Below are 25942 nucleotides of genomic sequence, written 5' to 3'. Positions count from 1 at the left end.
GTCGGTGTGTGTGGTACATTGAGACGCGCGCGCCCAGGTGGACATTGACAACAATGCCTCGGCGATGTTGGATTCGATTGTGAGGGAGGATAGGGAGAGAGCGGGGGGGTAGATTACTGGCGGCATGATATTTCCCGCACCTCCGATTAGCACGGTTGGCTAAGTCCGGTGCGAAATAAGTTCAACGTACATACGTCCACATTTCTGTGAAGCTCTCTGCGCGTGCGTATGCGCATCCCCATGACCACACACGCTTCAATTAACTACCCCCCCCACCACCACCCCCCTCTCTCTCGTTGTTTCATGAAAGCATTATCTTTAGCGCACAAAGCTGCAATGTGGAGGAGATCAGAAGACTTCGTTCCCATGCCGTAGCCGAACGTCATCGGAGAATTCCACGCAGACCCGCGTGTTTACCGGTCGACAAAACTCCCCCCCCCCCTCGTGTGGCCACGATAAAACACGGGGGGGGGGGGTCATGCCCGAGCGTATCCATCCGTGCCGCGTGCACCGTCGGCTATTGGCGATATGATGTCTACCTGTAGGAAAAAAAATAGCCTTGCAGCTAATCGGGATTCCTCCAGCTTAAGTCGATATTCCGATTCTGATATTCGTGACGGTCGTCGTTTGAGTCGAGGTTGGCGATGACGACGCTTCATTCAATCAATGTTCGGGAATTTATAAAATAGTAGCAGCCAGGACCGATAATTGCTTATTTATATTTGCCGAAGGGGTTCGCTGTTGACGTGGTATTATTTCTGGAACCAATCAAGATCCGGTACGAACGAGAAAAATTATCGATTTAATTTTTTGTTAGTTATTAGCATAGGCAAAATATGCTTTGCTCTAATGTCACGATTTCTAGCACTTCTGGAACATCGGTAGAATGTACATCAGCCGCTCAGCCACGGTCGTCTATAGAGCATTAGATAATACACAGCAATGATTGCAGGCGTCGAGTGAATTGAGAGCACCGCACAAAGACAAATATCCACCACACAGATTGTTGGGGAAAGTGCTGTTAGCGATCACCTATTGAGACCGTCTGCAACGGAGGAGTGATGTGACCACGCCCGCCCTCATGTCTTTAGATTTCACGTCCGGTGCTTATTTGAGGCTGAGTCGACCTTGTGTTGGCCCCCGAACCGGTTCATATAATCGTCACTGATGTTGGTGGCTTTGAGCGGCAATCGAACTCGGGTGGCTGGGTTAGTAACGCACTGCGCCACCGCTCCCCACTATATATATAACAAAGACAAAGATCCCCCGTGTAGCCTTAATAGACTGTTGGGGAAAGGGCAGTTAGGGAGCACCGTTGAATACCGACACGGCACAACAGTGTGTTACAGGCTACACGGGGGGGGGGGGACTTGTTGTCTTTGTGTGTGCGTGTACACGCATCGGCTGCGTTGCGCGCTGTTTATTCGCGGTTGCTCCGTTTAATGGGGAATCGAATCTCGCTTCGTGAAACAGCCCGCAGCGCCGCGTCAATGATCTAAATGACCTCTCGCCTCTGATGAGATCATTTTCGTGTCAAGTGCGTGGCGATTCCCCCCCTACCCCTTCCACCTCCTCCTCTTCAAACACCACGCTACCGTTTTTGGCGCAGGTGGTTTATATGGTTTATTTTTTTTTCCTGGGCTAGGGGCAGGGTTGATGGCGTTTGTTGAAGGCGTGAGCGGCGTTTGTGTTTCTATGGATTGATTCTCTAATGAAGAGGTGGAGGGAAGTTGTGTGGCGTGACAATTCGTGCGCACGGTGTTGGGAAGAACCCTGACGCATTAGAACGGTGGTGGTGGTGGTGGCGATCCGTGCGTAAGAGGTTGTGTGAAGAGGTTGTGTAGCGATAAGTGCGCTGTGCTACAACCACGGCGACCCGAGTTCGATTCCCGCTTCACGGCCAACACCTGTTGACCATTATCTGCACCGGTCCTGGGCGTCCCCTAGGTCGACTCGGCCTCAAATGAGTAACCTGGTGCGTGGTAGAAACATCGCCACTAGGAAGACAAAGGCGGCCGGGCGAGGTGCAGGCCGCCCACCACCTCGTGTGACGTGCCGACCTTCATAGGTGCTCGCCAACAGCACTGGCCCCCATAGTCTGTTAAGGCTACACGGGGGATCTTTGTTGGTGTGTGAGATGTAAGAATGTGTTGGAGTATAGGTCGTGCTCTAGCAGATACACTTTCGTCTGGCGTCATACACGATTTTTCACGGTTGGCTACGTACGGTGCGATAGAAATTCAACATACATCCATACATATATGATAACAATGTGATTTACAGCTTGAGTGTTTTTTTTATAATTGTATTTTTTCATCTGAAAAGGAAACAATACGGAAATGGTGTAATCGAACCATACACTACGTATATATATATTTTATAGACAGACGAATTCCCTGCAGCAGACCACATGCACAGACATATTCATGTACACATACGGAGGGTGATGCAAATATTTTATTCGAGGTATAATTACTAAAAATATATAACCAAGCTAATATTTAACTCTTGGTGAACGCGAGTTGATTCAAAATTTACTAAATTACACGGTGAGCTCGAGTGGCAAAGTTCGCGACCAATATTAAATCGATTAAACACTTTTTTGTTAATTGTACGTTAATATTTGTGCATGCCTTTCACATTGCCGTGACCGTTTTGTTCACCTACCTTCTATAGTATCCACCCCACACACGGGTATATGTGTACTAGCGGCAGGAGGAACAATGTTTAAAGAAGGGGCAGAGGGGTGGTGAGATTGTCTAGTGGTTACGTTCGGCGTGCAGTTATTTTTATTACCGTATTACTTAGTCGTGTATAATTGTTTATAGATTTGTTTTATTTAATTTAGGCCATTTCGATGACTACGTCAATATGCAATGCCCTGTCTTAGTCTTACAAAGGCCCAGCGGAATGGTGATTGGAAATTCAAAAAGACCCTCCCGGTATCTGTCGATGGTAGAGAAACCTTTCCTAAATGCTTCTCACTCACGTGATTGGTTGCCCCCCCCCCATATATTTCGTCAGTTGTATTCGCAATAATTTTGCTCAACAATTATTTATGATGTACGCGCGGTCGCAGCTAGGCCGATGGGTTTTGTATAGTTGTACCTGCAATTTGTTTTGCCCGTTTGTAAGTATTCACTCAATGATGGGGGGCTTTTTCAGCTTGACTCGCATGGCGCAGAAGACACGATGTTCAAATATACTTTTTTAAAGGGGCAGGTTTTTTTCCAGAGAAATTCATTCGCTGCCCTGTATTATAATAAACATGCACAAGATGGCACATATATACACACATATACGTATGCACGCACACAACATCTTCCACCCACGTACATTATGAACGCGAATGTAAAACAGATGTACATACTTGTATTGCATATACTTCTACAGGTGCAGCCCCTTTGCCAATCCACTGCTGGATGAAGGCCTCCCCACCACATGCTGGTCGTGGGAGTTATTTGACCATACTTCACCATGCTGGTCAGTGAGGGTTGGTGAAGGCGGGGAGCGTTGACGTGGGAGTGGGGTGTGCGGAGGTGCACATCCTACAGTACGTCTGTCTATTGCCCATGCTTTCAAGTAGCGAGCTGATGATACGTTAATAAAAAATAATGATATAAAAAAAATATTAAGAATGTGCTTTCGTCTTTCTGGCAATACAACAGGTGTTAAGATTCTAGATTTGAAGCTTTCGTGACTGCAAGGATTCATACTCTTTGTTTTTTTCGGTAAAGTCTATTACCGAAAAAACCAAAGAATATAGGTGTTAAGATGTTCAAATACCAAATAGATACATTTTGCAAGGTATCACGTGTGCATTAGCCACACGTACTTGTGGAAAAACATGGTAACAAACATGCTCTGAATTTCGATTTAAAGCTTTCGTGACTGCAGCGATTAATATTCTTGGTTCTTTCGGTAAAGTCACGTAGAAGGGAAGTAATACAATTATATAAATAAAACATGATAAACATTCTCACGACGTTTCGATTGCAACACAAGCAATCATCATCAGGTGTGAAAACTACAGCAAGAACATTTTCAGCTAAATTTTTCAGCTAAAATTTTCTTGCCGTAGTTTTCACACCTGATGATGATTGCTTGTGTTGCAATGGTCGTGAGAATTTGTATTATGTTTTATTTTTATTATTTTATTATTTCCCTTCTACGCGACTTTGCCGAAAGAACCAAAAACACGCTCTGCTAATACGTGGCATCGTCTTTGAAACGGATTGGCCGACACCAGAGACATCTTGGCCTTGTCTCACCACCAGTGTCAGATCGGAGAACGCCAAAAGGCGAACAGCACAAAGACAGTGCAACGTATCAGAGCATTGACAGCTCGGGTTGAGCAGTTCTATATGTTCTCATCATTTTGATACCGGCACAAAAGGTTCCCATAGATAACAACAACAATAATAATAATGATATGCAGCGGCAGATTTGGAAGAGACCAACGGCTCCTGAGGGTGGGGGGGTGGATCTCAGTGTTGTGTGAAGCCTGGTGGGGGGGGGGGCTATGAGGAGGAGGTGGGGGGGCTGTGAGGAGGTGGGGGGGAGGGGCTGTGAGGAAGCGGTGGGGGGGGGGGGGGCTGTGAGGAGGTGGGGGGGAGGGGCTGTGAGGAGGTGGGGGGGAGGGGCTGTGAGGAGGTGGGGGGCTTGCTGTGAGGAAGCGGTGGGGGGGGCTGTGAGGAGGTGGGGGGGGCTGTGAGGAGGTGGGGGGGGGTGGATCTCAGTGTTGTGTGAAGCGTGGTGGGGGGGGGGGCTGTGAGGAGGTGGGGGGGGGCTGTGAGGAAGCGGTGGGGGGGGGGCTGTGAGGAGGTGGGGGGGGGGGGCTGTGAGGAAGCGGTGGGGGGAGCTGTGAGGAGGTGGGGGGGCTGTGAGGATGCAGTGGGGGGGGGCTGTGAGGAGGTGGGGGGGGGCTGTGATGAAGCGGTGGAGGGGGGGGGCTGTGAGGATGCAGTGGGGGGGGGCTGTGAGGAGGTGGGGGGAGGGGCTGTGAGGAGGTGGGGGGCTTGCTGTGAGGAAGCGGTGGGGGGGGCTGTGAGGAGGTGGGGGGGGCTGTGAGGAGGTGGGGGGGGGTGGATCTCAGTGTTGTGTGAAGCGTGGTGGGGGGGGGGCTGTGAGGAGGTGGGGGGGGGGCTGTGAGGAAGCGGTGGGGGGGGGCTGTGAGGAGGTGGGGGGGGGGGGCTGTGAGGAAGCGGTGGGGGGAGCTGTGAGGAGGTGGGGGGGCTGTGAGGATGCAGTGGGGGGGGGCTGTGAGGAGGTGGGGGGGGGGGGGCTGTGATGAAGCGGTGGGGGGGAGCTGTGAGGAGGTGGGGGGGGCTGTGAGGATGCGGTGGTGAGGGCTGTGAGGAGGTGGGGGGGGGCTTAGGGGGATGTGAAGGGGGGTGGCAGGTAGCCATAATTTGTCTAATGGCGCGCTGCATTAATAATGCAGCCACGCTATGTTGTCGACATCTGGTAACTGCAATATCGATTTATAAAATATACATAAAAAATAAAAGCGACTGCGCGAGATGAAGCATATGTTTTATTAAATGCGCGTTTTAATATATAATGAGAGGCGCGAGGCGCCAAATTAATATTTATCGATGAGAGACGACACGTATCTCTAATTACGCTGAGGAAATTAAAGGCGTTTAGCCCGTAACACGCTCTCACTTGTGCGTCTCATCATCATCATAATAATAATAAAATGTAGAACGGCGGTTCAGCTCATTAATCTGGTTTTGCAACCGGGGCCTGGCGTGCCGGAAGCTGTTGCACGCATGATGGGCAAGGCAGCGCGTCTCTTATAAGGCAACGCAGTTGCATGCAACCGAATTGATACGTGGACGTCTCTTGCGACTGGTTTGCCGGTCAGAAGTTGCGCCAACCGGTTGCTTACAGTTAGCGACAAGGCCACCCTGCTGATTTTTTTGCGTCGATCCGCTCAGCGATTTTGTTTGCCTCGACCTTCCTCCTCGGCATCGTCTCTGGATCATACGGATAGCCAACATCACCATCACCACCACCATCACCACAATCACCACCAACACCACCTCCATCACCACCACAATCACCATCACCACCAACACCACAATCACCAACACCACCAACACCACCAACACCACCATCACCACCACTATCACCACCATCGCCATCATCACCACCATCGCCATCACCACCATCATCACCACCACCACCATCACCACCACAATCACCATCACCATCATCACCACCATCATCACCATCACCACCACCATCACCACCATCACCACCACAATCACCATCACCACCATCACCATCACCACCACTACACCGTGCACCCGGGAACATCCTCAGAAACGCACAAAATGAGAACACGCACGAAGGCTACTTTCTGTTTTAAAATGCCGTGTTTTTTTGTTAAATGCGCGTACAAAGACACGTGAATGTAGTTTTAAATAAAAGTATCGTTTTAAAAAAATTGCATTAAATACCGTTACCCCGTGGTCGTCCTGTCTACGGCCACGATCACAGCTTTGTCCGGGTCTGGCGTGTTTACTCTTCGCGTGGACCGCGTTAACGGTGGCGCATCCGCACAAATAACAAACAACTCAAGTCCATTCATCAATAACATTGAGGCTGATCGTAAATGTGACGTGCTGACGTTTTTGTTGCTGTCTCGTGCGTCTCCATGGCCAAGACATTATTTGCAAGAATCGCAAATACAGACGCCACGTCGTGCCGTACGTTCTCGTACGGCAGCGATATCGGAATTAGCATCACGTGGAATCCTCATGAGCAATACGTATGCGCACACACGCACACATATATACTTGCACTAAGACAATGCGTTGCTGCGTCAGCGAATGTTCGTCAGTTTAACCCTTTCGTCCATGTATGCACCGCACAGGAAACGCATGGAGTGTAGACATGCGTGTTTATGTATCTTATATATGTGTCTACACACGCGGTACAGAATGTAATAATACCGAGCAGCATTGCGTGCGGTATGCGGTCAATTTCACGGTAGCGGAATTACAACTTGGTGCAAAACATCAAGGCCACCGCGAAAGTGAACAGAAGCGTTATCTGGGTCTCTGCTAGTTTCTACGGGTTCCTGCACCGCGGCGGTTGTTACAATGTACGAGTGCTCATTTCATCACCGTGTCTACTATGGCCTGCATTGAGCTTGTAATTCCGTTGCCGTGGAATGGCGCACGTGTTTATTTTTTTGTGTCGTGTACGTATGTGCCGCGAACTTCTTTCGCACCGTACGTAGCCCAACCGTGCTAATCGGAGGCGCGGGGGAATGGTAACAAACGCATCACATTAAAGCAGCTGTCTGGGTGGGGCAGTGGTGTGGGTGGGCAGTGGTGTGGGTGGGGCAGTGGTAGTGCGGTGGCGAGCGAACTGTGCTACGAACCCGGCGACTCGAGGTTCAATTTACCGATCATTGGCAATAAGCGGAGAATATTTGCACCGGTCACGGGTTTCCCCCTGGTCGACTCAGCCTTAAAAAATAGACAAAGGCGGCAGGGGGGTGGTGTTGGCCACCAACCCCTCCCTCCCTCGTGTGCCGTTCCGGCCTTCATAGGCGCTCGCTAACAGCACTTGCCCAAAACAGTCTGTTAGATAATGTACGGGGCGGGTCGTTGTCTTTGTGCAAACGTACGAACATTTCCTATTCCCCGAGAAGGATAATTGGCCGAAACGTCGTGATGTTATTTTCCTCATCCCGAATATTTACGCACAAATAATGGCAGATCCCTCGTCTGCTCTCGTGCACATAATAAGACCGGCACGGCACCCGGGAGGGGGTGATGTGTCGAGCACCACGGCCGTCCGGACACCTTTGTATCCCCAGTTAGATACTCGTGTCAAGGCCGAGCTGATCGCAGGGGATGCCCAGTCCACGTTAATATTCCACTTGAACCACCCACGTTGTTTATGATCGGGGATCGAACCCACATCGTCGGGATCGTGAATGTCACGGTCTATAAAACCCTCACGCCACCGCTCTCCCAACTCGCTGCGCACAGGCGATGCCACAACCACTGCGCTTGTGCCAGGCCAAGTGCACTTGGAGACATCGTGGGATGTGTGAGCTCTCGCACAGGACAGACCCAGATGTCACGGGTTAAATGTATAGATGCACCTCCCCCATCATTTGCACTGAGCACCGTGTCAACTTGCTGCTTACACGCGTGCGCGTATGGGGAACGGTGATGTAGTAGTTGGCGCACTGCACGACTGAACCCCGCGGTCTCGGTGAGATTCCCGACTCCGTCAATCCCTGGCTCCTGATATCAGAGCCGGGCCTGGGTCTCCCGTAATTTGGCTCCATCTTAAAAAAAAAACACCTGGTGCGGAGTGAAAAACATCGCCACGTTGGAGAGACAAAGGCGGCCGAGCGTGATGCAACTACCCCCTCGTGCGCGCCCTGTAGACCGTTATAGGCATCACGCACTTGACCCATGAAAAACTACACATGGAAGTGGGCGGGGGGGAAATCGTTGTAGACACATTAACATGTGTCTGTGAAAGGGTGTGAGCGCGAAACGTAAATGCGTCCCCCCGTCCCCACTTCGCCCGCTGATTCTATTCATGGCGACGCCTCCTCTGCTCGTGCGCGGGCCGAGTGCGTTCGCTGTTAGCGCCTCGACTCGCGGCGCGCTGAGTGACGCGGAAACTAAAGGGGCCCGCACGGGTACCCCCCCAACCACCACCTCTATACCCCCACCCTCATCCCACTACTCTCACCCCCACCGCCTCCACAACCAATGACCACCACAACCCAAAGACAAAGATCCCCCCCCCCCGTAGAGCCTTGTAACAACAGGCTGTTGGGACCAAGTGCTGTTAGCGAGTAGCTATGAATGCACGGCACACGAGGGGTGGTGGTGGTGGTGGTTGGTTGGGTGGTCAGCGCCACTAATCTCACTCCTTCAACCGCCCCGACTCCCACCTTACCCATTCACTACCCCCCCCCCCAACATCGCCACCACCCCCCACATGCAACCCACTACCCCCCCCCCCCATACCCTCTTCTGCACCCTCCCCCCCAGCACCCGGGCGCAAATAGCAGAGAGCGACACGCAATGTCAACGAGTCCGTCTCTGTCTCTGTACATGACACGCACGGCCCTTTCGTCGATCCACTGCTGGGTGAGGGCCTCCCCACGCCGTGCGGAGGTATCGTGGGAGTTGTTTTGACAGGGCTGGTTGCTGAATGCGTGAAGCGTACGCGCGTGGGTGCATAGCAAGTACAGTACAACAATGGATCTTGCATGCCCCTGTGCCTCTGCTTGGCTTCCATGACCCGCAGAGGTCGGGCGCATTGATGGGTGATTCAGGTCATTGGCAAGTCTCGGGGTTTTTGTTTTTATTTCTCGACAACGCGCGTTCGCAGTGACGCGCAAGCACAATTAAGAGCGCGAGACTCAACACATTTGTCAAAGTCACTAACGACGAGAAGCAGAGGGAGTCGGCGGCGTTTTGGGGCAACGGCCCTTCCGCATTGCACGTCCACGATTTGTAAATTATTGATGTGCTTCCATCGCGCACGCTATGTTGCGTGTTGTTTTTCTGTCTTTCGTTTTACGGTCGAAGACAAAGATCCCCCGTATAGCCTTGAACAGACTGTTGGGGCAAGTGCTGTTAGCGAGCACCTATGGAGGCCGGAACGGTACACACTAGGGGGTGGGTGACCAGCACCGCGCCCGGCCGCCTTTGTCTCTCCAGTCTCGATGTTTACACATCGCACCAGATACTAATTTGAGACTGAGTCGACCTAGGGGAGGCCCAGAACCGGTACAGACATTCGTCGCAGGTGTTGTCCCGTGAGGGGGGAATCGAACCGGGGTCGCCAGGTTCGTAGCGCAGCGCGCAAACCACTACACTACCGCGCCCCACACGTGCAGGTTCAATACCCTGTCCAGGAATTGATCGATTGTCTGAAAATGGAGAATTGCGAGAAGTGTCGTAACTTACTTATGGGGTACGTTGATCTATTGTTGTGTTGCGTCGGGGTTTTTGTTGTCGACTATTGTTAATGTGCGTGAGCGATCTTGATCGCGCTCCGATTGAAGTGGCTCGTGTGTTGTAACTGCTGCGGTAGCATTTACTCTCGGGGCGTGTGGATAGTGTTAAAGGGTCGGTTACATCATCGACGTCTTCATTGCAACATTATTTCCTTGCAAAAAAAAATGACTCGCCTCGTTTACGATGTACAGTCTAGACTGTGTTCATGTGTACTGTTCGGGTACACGTGTGTGGGTAGTTAGAGTCATCAATCGGTGCTGTGGACAAATTGTGGATAAAAATGTTTAAATTAACGTCCACACCTCTGTTGTAGGCCATGCGCCTAGAACTCTTTCACAAAAAATATAATTCCGCAGCATTTGAAGCAAATCTCTTGACGTAGCTTAGCCGATATCAATAAACACAACTTGATTCTGCTTTCATTCGGGTGGCGAACACACAACGGGCGATTCTCGTGCTTGCGAACGTCAGCACTGGCGAGACAAAGGCGGCCGGGCGTGGTTGCTGGCCACCCACCCCCTTCATGTGCCGTGCCGGTCTTCATCGGTGCTCGCCAACAGCACTGGTCCCCAACAGTCTGCTGTTAAAGGCTGTACGGGGGATTTGTTTTTGTCTGTGTGGCCCTTTGGTGGAGGTGTACACTCGCAATGTTGAGACGTTAACATTGAACTGGCTCCTGCAGAAGCAATGCGTGCACGAACTTTCCGCGTCGACCAACTTGCTCCCCATTCAATTACAAATTTAACGCGTGCCACGCTGCACGCGTCCGATGATTGTTAAACACGTCTCGCGCGTCGTGCTAAGAAGCAATGGACGCTGTCTGCGCGAATGGAGCCTGTTCGAGTTCAGATTGAGATCTCATTGTGCGGGGAGGGGGGAGGGGATACGCTGCACAGGGAGTCTAATTTAATCCCTTGCACCAGAGCCCGTGTCACAAGCACGCTCTCGATGCTACCGCGTGGTGTGTACGGGAAGACACAACCAGACATCCACTGACGCTGATCCCCTAACCCTCTACACACGGGTAGACAGAACGCCTCTCACACCCTCATTTGATAAATTGTCACGAATCATATCAAACAACCGATATTTTTGCGACTCGTTTGGCACGCTATTGTTTTTATTGCGTCTTGTGTTCGATGTGTATCTGTCTCGTGCCACGAGTGCTTGCCACAAATGGAATCACAATACCTCTCCCTGATCCTGTCAAGGAGCATAAACCATCACGCCAGCTTCGGTCATCTTCACAGCAGCGGCTTTTGGCGAACCATCGAACAAAGACGATCGTCGCATCGCACGCTTTTCAGATTCTCTTCTACGGCCGTCTGGAACGCTCTCCCTTCCGATATTAGGAAGTCGCCGGAGCTATGCACTTTTAAATCGTCTCGATTGAAACCTAGTTTCTTTAGAACTGCTTTTTTTTGTTTAGTTTCTTGTACTTCCACCGCACCTCCGATCAGCATGGCTGGCTACGTACGGTGCGAAAGAAGTTCAACCTTACGTACGCGAGCGCAAACGGTGGCGTGATCAGCATATATCAGCCACTTGCGTGACAATGGGTGGATGGTTGCCCGCGCGATGAAGTTGCACGGCTCTTGAGCCTGAGGAGTCGATATTCGTCGATGAACCGAAGGCAGCGTTAAATCCCTCACAAGTAAATTACATTACGCACGAATGCACGCACGCGCACACGCGCACGTGTATGGATATCGAACGCTTTAAAACAGTGGTAAAAAAACAACCAACCTATCATGATAATTATAAACTAACGAGTAAAATTACTTTCGTCATGCGATATTGCCAATTAAAATCCTATAGCGACGATTGCAAGTCCTATAGGGATAGTTATGATAACAATATACTTGTACAGGGTGCAATACGGATTGAAAGATTTAGTGGCAGTGACGAATGCATCGGAAGATGTTGTAATATGGCCCTACGGTCGGCAGATGTGTTACAAGATATGTCTGTATGCACCGCATCATCATCATCATCATCAGCCCTGCTGGATGAAAGACTCTAGGAATATCATTAATACAGCCATCGATTGTATTCATCACCACGTAAACAATGTTGAGCTCACCAGGCTGTGAGTCTTTGCTAAGGACTGCAACGCATTCAGTCAGTATCGCTCATGACACTCCACGACATCACGCACTGTGTACGCCCTACTAAGCTTGTTATGCAACGTTACCGTATACGATGTGTGCATAAAAAGAAATCTACCATTAGCTCAGTGCTACTATTTTTAGCTTCTCGTTCTCAAAAAAAAGAAACCCGCTCTTGACCTCCCGTCCCACACGTGAGTGTCATAAATACATCATGCGTGCATTCACACAAAGACAAAGAGCCCCCGTATAGCCTTAGCATACTGTTGGGGCAATTGCTGTGAGCGAGTAGCACCTATGAAGGCCACCACGGTACACGAGGGGGTGGATGTCCAACACCACGCCCGGCCGCCTTTGTCTCCCAAATTGCGATGTTTACACACCACACCAGATACTCATTTGAGGTTGAGTCGACCTAGAGGAGGCCCAGGAACCATTCAGATAAATCGTCACTGGTGTTGGGCCGTGAGTGGAAATCGAACTTGGGTCGCCGGGTTCGTAGCGCAGTGCGCTAACCACTGCACTAACGCTTCCCATAGCATACGCAGACACACTCACGCACAGCACCACGCCCGGCCGCCTTTGTCTCTCTAGTGGCGACACTAACACATCGCACCGTATGGGGGAGGCCAATGGCAAGTTGTGATATACCGCTTACCGCTAATATTAACCGTGGCTGGGAATCGAACTCAGTTTTCCCAGCTTGTAGAGCAATGTGCTCACCACATGTACAAAGACAAATATCCCCCGTATAGCCTGAACAGACTGTTGAGGCAAGTGTTGCTAGCGAGCACCTATGAAGGCCATGTATACACGCATGCATGCGCACACACACTATCAGTACGGATAAGATGCCTACAAAGTGGTGCTTATTGTTACAGATATAGAGGGAATGTTAACGTAGTGCTTAAACCACAGCGCGAGCTCTCCCCAACCCAACTGCTACCCATAAAGGCACTTGGTCATACACACACAGACAAAGATCCCCCGTATAGCCTTTGAAACAGACTTGGGGAAAGTGCTGTTTGTGAGCATCGGCACGGCACATGAGGAAGGGGTGGGTGGCCAGCTCCACGCCCGGCCGCCTTTGTCTCACTCATGCTGATGTGTACACACCGTACCAAGTACTAATTTGATGCTGAGCCTACCTAGGGGATGCCCAGAACCGGTGCAAACATTCGCAACTCTTATCGCTCGTGAGCGGGAATTGAACTCGGTTCGCCGGATTCGTAGCGCAGTGCGCTAACCACTAACACCACCGCTCTCCATTCACACACTCGTGTGTATATATACACACAGACCCACACACGACAAGCGTGCACAAAGGATAGAGCGCAGACACAACGACGCAGCTTAATACAGAGGGGATGTTCGATCGCTTTGTCTGCATCTTTCCCTGTTTACCCGCTCTCTAGGCCATCAAAGACAAAGATCCCCCGTGTAGCCTGTAACAGACTGTTGGGGCAAGTGCTGATAGCAAGCACCTATGAAGGCCGGAACGGCACACGAGGGGGGTGGGTGGCCAGCACAATGCACCAGGTACTCATTTGAGGCCGAGTCGACATAGGGGAGGCCCAGGGCCGATTCACTGATGTTGGTCTTGAGCGGCACGCGAACTGGGTTCGCGCTAAACCCTACAACTACCGCTCCCCACCACCACGATCACCACCACCACCATCATCATCAGCATCCTTCCCTCCTCCGTTTCGTTCCCTGCGCTCGTTCAAAGGCTCCTCGTCTGCGTTTTGACACTGCACGGGGGGGCCCCCTCCCGCACCCCCCCCCTCGGAGCGCCGCGCCAGCCAGTGGCGACGGTCGTGCTCAGACTAAACAAGCGCACGAGCGGTCCGCATGCCTGCGCGGATTAGCGGGTCAACCGCGTTTATGGAGTCACCACAACAGCGGGAGCGACTGCTTTGAAACACCGGACAGAGTCCGCGCTGCACGCGAGGGCGCACGCATGAACAAAAAAGACAAAGACCTCCCCCCCACTCCCACCCCCCACCCCCCACCCCGTATAGCGTTCACATACTTTAGGGGCAAGTGCTGTTAGCGAGCGCCAATGAAGGTCCGGCACGGCGCACGAGGATAGGGGTGAGTGGCCAGCACCACGCCCGACCGCCTTCGCTTCCCCAATACGCGCGTGTGTTTGTGCACACCGCACCAAGTGCTCACTCAAGGGGCCGGATCGACAGCGGGCAAGACACGGGGCCGGTTTCAAACGTCTCAAATTTTGTTGGTCGCAAGCGAATTCGCAGCGCGGCGCAGCGCGTTAACCGCTGCGCCGCCACTCCCCCCCCCCTACCAGACACGCGCGCGATGGCCCTCCGTACATAAAGCACCACGAGTGCGTCAGGAGTCGCGCTCTAACCCGTGGCATTGCGTGAGCAGTGAGGAACGCGGCGGGGGGGGGGCAGTCGTCTGGTGCCTGCACCCAGCGCCGCCGCCGCCGCCGCCGAGTTCCGAGTCCTGGCGACGCGTTCCGAGCGCGCGCCACTGGACGCGGCGACGATGATGACGACGACGACGTTTTTAACCAGCAGCAGCGGAGCGGCGCGTCCCCGGCAAAAGTGTGTGTGTGTGTGCGTGTGTGTGTGTGTGTGTGTGTGCGTGCGTGTGTGCGTGTGTGTGTGTGTGTGTGTGCGTGTGTGTGTGCGTGCGTGTGTGTGTGTGCGTGTGTGTGGGGAGCGGTAGTGTAGCGGTTAGCGCGCTGCGCTATGAACCCGGCGACCCGGGTTCGATTTACGCTCACGGCCAACACCGGTGACGATTATCTGAACCGGTCCTGGGCCTCCCCTAGATCGACTCAGCCTCAAATGAGTACCTGGTGTGGCGTGTAAACATCGCTACTGGGGATACAAAGACGGCTGGGCGTGGTGTTGGCCACCCACTCCCTCGTGTACCGTTCCGGCCTTCATCGCTGCTCGCTAACAGCACTTGCCTCCAACAGTCTGCTAAGGCTATACGGGGGATCTTTGTCTTGGCGTTGTGTGCGTTGTGGGGAACAGTGGCGCAGTGATTAGCGCAGCGCGCTACGAACTCGGCAAGCCCCGGGTTCGATTTAACGCTCGCGATCCAATAGCAGTGGCGAATACTTGAACCGATCCTGGGCCTCCCCTAGGTCGGACTCGGTCTTAAATGAGTATCTGATGCGCTGTGTAAAAGCCATAACTGGGAAGACAAAGGCGTCCGTGTGTGGTATTGGCCACCCATTCGTGTGCAGTGCCAGCCTTCATCGGTGCTGGCTAACAGCATTTGCCACAACCGTCTGCGAGTGATATTTGTGGAATGTCTTTGTTGTTTGTGTATTAATGCGTGGCGAGTGTCTGGTGCGGAGTGTCAACGTCGGCATTGGGGGGGGGGGGGGGGACAAATACGATCGGGCGTGCCCTTGGCCACGATAACTCCCGTACACTGTGTCGGCATAAACGTATATGTTGCACTTCTTCCGCATGTATTCGCTAACATCGCTCGACACCGAGAGTGTGGTAACGTACACACGGGGCACTTTTGCCTTCGTACGCGTGTGCCGATGTTCAACTAAGAACCCGGGGGTATGGTGAGGGTGTGAGGGGCCGAGCGGTGGTGCAGTGGTTAGCGCACCGCGCTACAAAATCGATTTCACCCCAAGTTCGTTTCGCGGCCGCCACGAACGGCCAACATCGGTGACGAGCGACATCAGAGCCTAGCCCCGAACCTCCGCTTGGTGGATGCGGTCTTAAAGTGTGGGGGGGGGGGTGGAAAGACAAAGGCGGCGAGGGATGTAGTGACGGCCACGTCACGACATCGACCTCCGTTACCGACGTCCTGAACGTTGGCTTCACTGCCACAGCGCGTGTCCCCCCCCCCCCCCGCAGTCTGGGCGAGTGGGCGGTGATGGAGCCAAGTCCGTGTCAGCGCCTGCCACTCGTTCCCCGTGGTGGTTTAGGTCACGTGCGCTGCTCTCGTCGGAGTTTACGATCACAAACGCTCGCATGTAACTAAGCAGTGCCGTAGCTCGGAACGGCGTTTGCAGTATATGTTCCTCGATATATGTAAGTGATGTGTGTGGCAGTTTTGTATGGCTTTTGTATGTATATGTTTTTTAATTCGTAATGATCGTGCTGTTGATGACATTGTTCATGCTTTGTTCGACGCATTTATTAATTCAAAGTATTTCGTGACGCGGCTGCTGTTTTGGCAGCGGTGCACAGATACAAACAACACGAGCTTCAACGCATTTGTCAATAACGCCGCGGCTTTAAAAAAGGAAACGTTTTTAACAGGCGACCTCCAAGTCAATGGCCATTCTTCATTTGATTCATGTGCTAGGAAAATGTTCATTGCCCGAAACGTCGCCTATTAAATATTTCACCTTTTTGAGGCCACAGTGTTATTGACGGATATGTGATAAGTTATATATATATTAATTCAAGTGTATCGATGTCTAGACATGTCTTAATTCGCTATAACCTGTTGAAAATATTTGTTTTAGTTTTACCAAGGATAAACGGACATTCAGGCTCCCGATTCAATCGCACGGTCTTACCTGTGCGATTGAATCCTCGTGTAAGCAATTAAGACTTGGGAGAGAGAGAGATAAAATTGACCCCATAAATTCGATCAACGTATCTTAGCTTTGCGTTAATCAGCGCCTGCCATTGCCCCAACCTCTGGGTCGGCAATGTACGGCTCCTGGGTCGCACGCGGCTCTTTAAGGACTGCTTCCTGGCGGTTACTTATCAGGGACCGCCGTCTCGTGTCACCACGTGCGTCGTTGCGGCTCTTGAAATGTTGAGTGGGGGGGGGGTTGTTGTTACCGAATAAAAAAAAATGGTTCTTCTCGTTAATTTTGATGCCCAACCCATTCGCCCACATGCCCCGCCTCCTGCTACCCCCCCCCCCAAACCCCACTCTACCCCCCAAACCCACTCTACCCCCCCTCCCTTAACTCTCTACCCCCCCCTCCGCGACGCATTCCACCCAAGTCAAAATTTCATCCATTCGCGCCGTGACGTCAGCACGCGCTCCCACTTAACGGTCACGTGAACTGTGTGGAGCTGTGGGTTCACGTGTTGGACTTTGACACACGTACTTAAAAGTATGGACACACACACCCTGACACATACAAAGACAAAGATCCCCCGTATAGCCTTAACCAGACTGTTGAGACTAGATCTGTTAGCGAGTAGCACCGATGATAGGCCGGAACGGTACACGTCCGGCCGCCTTTGTCTCCCCAGTGACGATGCTTACATACCACAACAGATACCGATGTGAGGGGGGAGTGCACACACACGCGCGCACACGTTTACACAAATATTTACTCAGGCACGCAATGCAGTGCCGTAGAAGACAGTCCTTTACGCAGGGGCATGAGTTGACCACGACTTATTGTATGAATCCCACGCCGATTAGTAGAACGAGTACCTGGTGCGGTGTGTAAACACCGCCACTGGGGAGACAAAGGCGGTCGGGCGTGGTGCTGGCCACCCAACCCTATCGTGTACCGTTCTGGCCTTCATAGGTGCTCTCGCTAACAGCACTTGCGCCAAAAGTTTGGGGGGTCATTTTTTTGTTTTGGATGACGAATGTGTGGGAGCGGTGGCGCAGTGTTTCGGCAACCGTGTGTGATTACACTGTGGAACACAATTTTTGTTCCTGGGTAGTAAGTGTTATTTATTGTATTGCTTATGCCTAAAAAGTATAGAAAATGTCTATTATTCCCCACAAGCTTTGCTTTTGTGACCTGGACTTTGTGAACGAAAGACACAAATGCACACGTTTTCTCATTGAAAATAGGTACATTTCAAAATATCATTGTCCTGATCACAAAAGCAAAGTTTGTCGGGAATAATAGCCATTTTCTGTACTTTGGAGGCATGAACAATTAGGAAACAACACTTACTACCCAGGGACAATTTTGTTGTTGTTGTTACACATTGTATTATACATGTACGGCATTCCAGTCCACGGCTAACATCAGTGGCAAGTGGTATCAGAATGTGTCCACGATGTCGGTTGAGTCTGAAATGAAGAACCTGCTGCGTGGTGTAAAACATATACATCAACACCGGGAAGACAAAGGTGACCGGGCGAGGTGGCTGCCACACCCACTCCATCGTGCATGGTTCAGACATTAATAGGTGCTCGCTAACAGCGCACTTACCGCAAACGTTGTCACGACAGAACGAGAGGGCGGGTAGGGGGAACGTTCGCTCTTTGTGTATTGCTAACGAGAAGAAAAGTCGAAGATCATTCGGCGAATGAGTAGCGGGGTCTCTTGAAACGACCGCGTGGAGATCTGTGAATCTACTTGATATCTGTTGGGGAAATAACGAGCTTGGGAGCTCATCGGATTCCTCCAGTATGAACAAACATTCTGATGACTACTGCCCGCTGGCCACGTGCGCAGTCTTGGCCGCCACGACGTGTCGTGCATTCTCTGTGAAAAACTGGCAAACCAAATCGCGAGATTATCTCCCAGATATTTATTGACTTTAGCGTCACACTCCCAAGGGGAAGCGAGTTTACACCACCGTACTTGATTTCAACTGATGATGGGGGGATCGTATATATATGCAGTAATGCAGAAATTATTTTTTTCAGTTTATAGCACGAGACCGAATGCAACGTAGAACAAGTGGGTTCGTGTAGCTTTCTCTACGAGTGAAACCCATCACTCTCTCGGGCGGTGTATTGTTTCTTCGGGGGTAGGGGAGTAGTAGGGGGGGTGGGTACGCAACATCTGAGATGCGTTGTTTAGTTATCAGCACAAACACGGATATTTGTGGTGTCGAGTTACCAGCTCCGCAAGCCCGCCTAGGACACCCATTCGAACTTGACCCCCCTCCCCGTCTCTACGTCGCAGAATCAGAACATGTGTTTACACTGGAGGAATCCGACGGACTCCGAAGCTCTTTTCCACAGACGTATAACATGCGAACTACATGTACAGGCATTTGTGAATCCACTGCTGGATGAAGCAGCCCCTCCAAAAAAAAATCTTACTTGAACGTGTTGGTTATGGATGTTGAACTTCTTTCGCACCGTACGTAGCTAACCGTGCCAATCGGAGGTGCGGGTTAGGTGTGGATTGGTGCGGGGTGGAGGGGGGGGGAGGTAGGCGAACCAAGACCGATTTGAGACGTGACGCGCCACTGATGTTTCCCCCGTGGCTGGGAACGGAACTCTGTGGGTTCATCGAGCCCCAGTGCTCGATGCGCTAAGCAGCACGGTGCCACCACGACACCCAGTCACGTCCGAACCCGCACCTTCGTCAACACGCATTGACCGGGGCGGTGAAGTATGGTCTAACAACCTCCTCCTCCCTTCCCCCACCACTTAAGATTCCACACAGCGTCGTTGGGAGGCCCTCATCCAGCAGTGGATTGACAGGGCGCCTCCGATTAGCGCTGCAGGTCACGTACGGTGCGATGGAAGTTGAACGTGCACGTCCACGTGGTTTGGTGCACACGTTACGAAGACTGTGTGTGTGTGTGTCCCCTGCTCGTGTGCAATGGCCGTAGTTGTTTTGGGGGAAAGTGAAGGGGCGGGGGAAGGAGGATCGAAGAAGGGGAGGGGGCCGGGGGGGGAGCTAATCAATCACCCTCTCTACCCCGTGCAACGACTCCAAATATTTACAGTCGTAACGGCCAATACAAAGACACTTTTGCTTTCTTAATGTACACACTCACTTGGGCCATCTTTCGCGAGTGGACACTGCGAGCGTCCATCATGCTCCAAGTGAGGGGATGCATTCGTGAGTGTCAGTGTGTGTCTGTCCGCGTGTCCTATGGGGAGCGGTGGTGCAGTGGTTAGCGCACTGCACTACGAACCCGGCGACCCAAGTTCGATTCCCACTCACGGCCCAACACCAGTGACGATGATCTGAATGGATCCTGGGCTTCCCCTAGGTCGACTCAACCTCAAATGAGTATCTGGTATGGTTTGTAAACATCGCCATTGGGGAGACAAAGGCGGCCGGGCGTGGTGTTGGACATCCACCCCCTCGTGTGCCGAGCCGGCCTTCATAGGTGCTCGCTAACAGCACTTGCCCCAACAGTCTGTTCAGGCTACACGGGGGATATTTTGTCTGCATATCCCCTCACCCCCACACCGAATCATCCCAGTGCGGCCCCGCGAATTGAACAATGGCCAAGAGTGATCATCATCATCATCACGATCCAATCGTGAGTCCGGCTATCGAGTGTACAGGCGGTGCAACTGCACCGGCGACAACCACGACGCTGTGTGCGCGCCATCTGAATTTGGATTATTTCGACGTTGTATTGTAGTCGCTTGCTTCTTGTTCTGCGTCAAATTTTGTTTCTTATTAACATTCTTGTTGTCGTTGCTGCAATGGCATCGCTACACCATTTGGCTTCTAATCTACAGGGTGGTGCAGATGTCATGTGACCCCCGTCCCCCACAATGAATTGACCCCGAACATATATTCTGTTTTAAATAAACCTTACTTTACATATATGATACGTTTTAGAGAATTAAATGGGGGAGGGGGGGGGGTGCTCAGAATACATCTGGACCAACCTGTATATGTAATTTGTGTACAAATCGAGAAACATGCATTAGGGGTATTCCTACAAACTCGATTAAATTGATGCACGCGCACGTCGCGTGCCTCCTTTACAACCGAGGTCAATCGATGCGGCTTATTCCGAGTGCACGAGCCGCCACGAGCTACAGAGCCTGGGAGGGCAGCAGCACGCACCCAGCCGATGTGATAGTGCCAACAGATAGTGAACTATCTGTAGGCTGCGGTTACATATAAAGTGACTTTGAAATACAACGATTAAAGGGAAGGTTAATTTAGATCAATATTCTAAAAAGCAATGTAATTAGTAGTAGGTTTTTACCCTATTAAACTGGTACAAAACTGACACCTTTATTCAAGGCATCATGTTTGCAATAACCACAACACAAGTAGTCAAAAAAGCAAACAAAAACAAGCAACTCTGATAATGATAATAATATGCACTGTCCTTGAAGTTGATTGGTCCACACCCGAGACGGCTTTCTTTAGAGCCTAGTCCCCAATGGGGATCAGAGTTGTTTCTTTTAGTTTGTTTTTTTGACTACTTGTGTTGTGGTTATTGCAAACATGATGCCTTGAATAAAGGTGTCAGTTTTGTACCAGTTTAAAAGGGTAAAAACCTACTACTATATTTTGCCACTGTTAAAAGAGATCTCATAAAGCAATGTAATTGTTAATAATGTAACATTTCAAAATGGAAATGCATATAACTATTTCATTGTTCGTGAGTTAATGAATTTAGTACCAATAGTGCGTATATGAGGGATGCATTGCTATTGATTGAAATGGGTCAAAATACAAATCGATGTGTTGTGGATCACTTTGGTATAAATAGCAGAGAAGGTGGTTGGTTAATGAATCACCACGTGAGTGAACACGCTAATTTTGCATATCACGTCATAGAGTACTGGTACAGACTTGACATCGAATGCACATGATGTAAATGCTGCGTAAAGTGCTACATGATAGAGAGAAAACTTTCCCGAGTCCCTAAAAGGCTTCGTCTTTTCTCGTGTGCCTATTTACTCATTAAAATACGAATTAACTCAAACGCGTCCCACGTAACGCGCAATTAACGCCGTCTGCGATAACGGAGCCGATTGAAGTTAAGATTGAGATCTCGGCGTGCGCGTGCAGCAGACAAAGTTAATTGTTTCTCGCGTCACGTGGGACATGTTGAACAATCATCGGGCGCGTGCAGCGTCAGAACGACTGGATTTGCATTTAAATGGCGAGTATGTAAATTGGTGGATGTCACGTGATGGTGGGTCCCCATCACTGGAGTTTTTGAATCGCTGCTCTTGATGTTGAGAGCACCGCTGCGTGTTATCGAGGACTCTCTCCTGGCATGGGTAGCGAACTGCTATAAAACTCTGCGATCCCAAGATCGATGAGGAATATCGGGAACCGTTAATGGGCTTTCCCTAGGTCGACTCAGCCTTAAAACGAGTATCTGGACATCTGTGAAAAAGAGATTCGAGGCTCCTCGGATTCCTCCAGTCTAAATAAATATTCTGATTCTGGTAAAAGATTGTATAATGCACATCAGCATTAGGGAGACGTAGGTACGCACCCCTCGTGTGCCGTGATAGGTGCTCGCTAACAACACTTGCCCCAACAGTCTGGTAAAGGCTATACGGGGGATCTTTGTATTTGTCTTAAAGTAGTGGCATTGTGGAGAGGGCTATATAGGCCCACTACATATTTTAGAAACGCAAAGTATCTCAACTAGGTTCACTAAACACGTGACTGTGAAACCGCTGTACAATCTACACATGTGTGTACGTGTGTATATAAAACTATACACCTACAACATCACACAGAAGGCCTATTGTTCACCCAGCATGTTTTGACTCCCTTCGTCCGTGATGTCTCGATCTATAACACAGACCACACACAGACATCATTCTAATCAGAATATTTATTTATACTGTAGGAATCCGATGAGCTATAAATAAATACATATTCTGATTCTAATGCGCGCGACTACAGACATATATTACGTTCTCAAACATATTTTCTGGATTAAGTGCTATTTATTCGGTTGAACATTTTTTGTTAGATCGATTACAAGGATACGATAAAATAGATATTGGGTCAACACGGAGAGCAAAGTCAACCTAGGGGGCGGGGGTCTGGCGGGAACTGGTGTGGGGGGCCCCATTGAATTACTAGAATCACGGGGGGCCCATGGCAACCACGCTGGAGTTTTGTGGAAACCCCACGCATTTCGCACATGGATGTTGTGTGTCTGTGTGTGCGTGTCTGTGTGTGCGTGTAGTGTAGCGGTTAGCGCGCTGCACTACCAACCCGGCCACCCGGGTTCGATTCCCGCTCACGGCCAACAACCGGTCCCGGCCCTCCCCTAGGTCGACTCAGCCTCAAATGAGTACCTGGTGCGGTGTAAACATTGCCACTAGGGAGACAAAGGCGGTCGGGCGTGGTGCTGGCCACCCACCCCCTCGTGTACCGTTCCGGCCTTCATAGGTGCTCGCTAAACAGCACTTGCCCCGACAGTCTGTTAAGGCTATACGGGGGGTCTTTGTCTGTGTGTGCGTGTAGTGTAGCGGTTAGCGCGCTACGCTACGAACCCGGCCACCCGGGTTCGATTCCCGCTCACGGCCACCAACCAGTGACGATTATCTGAACCGGTCCTGGGCCTCCCTTAAGTCGACTCGGTCCTCAAATGAGTACCTGGTGTGGTGCGTTAACATCACCACTGGGGAGACAAAGGCGGCCGGGCGTGGGGCTGGCCCACCCACCCCCTCGCGTGTCGTGGCGGCTTTAATAAGTGCTCGCTAACAGCAACCTGTTGCAGGCTATACGGAGCGGTCTTTGTGCTGGCACGTGTCTCCTTGACGCTCGTGCTTATCTACCTGATGTGTATTTAAGTTGTTCATGTGCAGTACATATATATACTGTACACTGAGTGGGCAGCGGAGGACACCGCTGCAAAAATCCATTGTTGTAGGGGTCGTCCGACGCGCATGCACACCGTTTTATTATTATCATCGTCAGGGCTTAATTTCCCACTAGATATGATACGGAGCACTGCTAAGAATGGCTTGGGGTAGTGATTATGGGCGTAAGGCACTACCACTAAAGTACACGGTATGCCTAATCACAATGAATCCTCTGACATTGCACCCGTTGTATTTCGACAATCCAAATGAACACGTGTGTGTGTGTCGTTATCACGAGAGCACGCACTAAGGCGAGTTTGATGTGCCGTGGCAAAAGCCCCCAAAACAAATATATATTTCCCGGAACGGCGTTCCGAACTGTTGCGGCTAAAAAAAAAAAACACGAAATCACTGGGTTACTGTGATGACCGCCGGGCCCATTAGCAGTGCGGTGCAATGCAATGCGTTCCGCTCTTCGCAGGCGGCAGACGGCGGAGGAGCGCGAAGCGGAGCGGCAACAGGCGAACCGCATCATGATGCAGCTGCAACAGGAAGCCTTTCAGAAGAGCCTCAGCCAGCCCGTCAACCCGGACCCGCTGTGCCTGCACAACGCGTCGCTCTACGCCCTGCAGAACCTCCAGCCCTGGGCAGAGGAGAGCCCCGGCAAGATCACGTCCGTCTCGTCAGTCGCCTCCGTGGTCTAGACGTGGGCCCCGGAGTCGTCCTGAGCAAGGCGGGGGGAGAGGGGGGCAGTGTAAGGAAGGTTGGAGGTGTGGGGAGGATGGGGCCCGGCCGGCTGGCTGCAGTCGCCGAGAGAGACAAAGACGGCGAGCGAACCATCTGTAGAAAGAGGAGCGACTGGGATTGTCAACAGCGCTTGTTGATGTTGTGGCTGGGAGGTGGGGGGGGTAGCCTGCTGATGACAAGCGCAGACAAAGGCGCAATCGGTGCGCGGCTGTGCGTGTCGCGCACGAGGCTACGCGTGGACTTGCAATCAGCTTGGAGGGACTTGCGCGTCAGGCATGGGCCAACGTCAAGATGAGCAGCCGGGGCGGGCTGCGCGTGTGCCCGTGCCGCGCTCTGAGGGGGGGGGGGGGTTGTGTAGGACACGACGGGCTGAGCAGTGGACGTCTCTGCCTCTTGCTCCCTCATCTCCTCCCTTCTCTGCCCCACAAGCGAATTGAGCACTTAATGACGACTTCTCGAAGCGCCTCGACCACGGCGACCCGTGGCGCCACGTGCCGCTTGCATCATCAGCAGCATCATCAGCAGCATCAGCAGCAGCAAGCAAGCGATGTGTTGGGACAGGCGACGGCAGCTGATGTCACCAGACTGCCCTTGCAGTGACACGTGCAGTAGGCCCATCAGCGGCTTGTGTGTTGTTTTATTTAAGTTTTATGGAAAAAAAGTCCGGTTTATGATTTTTTTTCTGGGACTGTTTTGGAGAGGGGGTGGGGGGGGGAGATGAAGGTTCAAGGAGGCAACGGAAGTAAGTTAACTCTTGCGGTGTTGAGGTGGTCTCTCTCGTCAAACTGTTTGGACGGGGGGACAGAAACGACGCGACAAGGAATTTGATTAGGTGTAATTATATATAAATACTGTATTATAAATTGTGGACGCTACGAAGTCGGCAAACAATGAATTTGCAGAGGCTGGGACCTCAAAAAATGACATGTACAGCTTCCTACAAAAGAACTATACTTTTGTACGTGTTGAAAATGACTTAGGAACCACGTATATGGCAATGACAATATATATTAAAATATATATTTAAACAGACCCCCCCCGCCTCCCCCCGCGATATGTCGGTATTATATAAATACTGTATGAAGAACCACGGCAAGTAAATAAATAATTGATTTTATATAGGCTGTATCTGTGCACATGTAAAGAACGTGGGTTTTGCTCGTTAGGCGTGAAGTGGGGGTGACACTGCAGGGGTGTGCGGGAGGGTGGGGGCCGTAGGGGGGGCATGGGGGGTCAAGGGGGGGGGGTGGTCAAGGGGGTGGTCAAGGGGGGGGGCTGTTAGTTCACATTGGAGTAAACGATCTCAACACCACGCGTGTCAAGGAGGCGGTGTGAGACGTTGACTTGAGAACGCGGCAATAATGCACGTGTGTGTGAGTGTGTGTGTGTGTGCACGCGCGTGTTCGTCTGTGCGTGTGTGCACACAAAGACACGTGGAGAGCGGTGGCGGCAATGGCAATGATTGGCGCAACGACCCGAGTTCAATTGACGCTCACGACCGGTTAAACACAGTGGCGTCTATCTGAGCCCGGTCCCGGGCCTCGGCTAGGTCGACTCCGCCTTAAACGAGGACTTGCTGCGGTGTTTTAACATCAGCGCCTGGGGAGACGAAGGCTGGCCGGGCGCCCCCATCGTGTG

At 51.5% G+C, this 25942-nt stretch overlaps 1 protein-coding gene across 1 annotated transcript in view; it reads left to right on the top strand.

Annotated features, from left to right (window-relative positions):
* LOC133343388 (T-cell leukemia homeobox protein 1-like) overlaps positions 1-25478 on the top strand; it is a 32624-nt gene extending 7146 nt beyond the window's left edge. Inside the window, exon 3 of the mRNA XM_061552969.1 lies at positions 24039-25478. Coding sequence (XP_061408953.1) covers positions 24039-24261 — 223 coding nt within the window. The 3' untranslated portion in view covers positions 24262-25478. The remainder of the gene's footprint in view (positions 1-24038) is intronic.
* Positions 25479-25942: the final 464 nt, after the last annotated feature.

The sequence above is a fragment of the Lethenteron reissneri genome, chromosome 17 (genome assembly GCF_015708825.2).
Source record: "Lethenteron reissneri isolate LAM-NWPU_2019-01 chromosome 17, ASM1570882v1, whole genome shotgun sequence".
Taxonomy (NCBI): Eukaryota; Metazoa; Chordata; class Hyperoartia; order Petromyzontiformes; family Petromyzontidae; genus Lethenteron; species Lethenteron reissneri.
The sequence above is the reverse complement of the archived record's forward strand: the minus strand, read 5'-3'. Positions and strand labels throughout refer to the sequence as shown.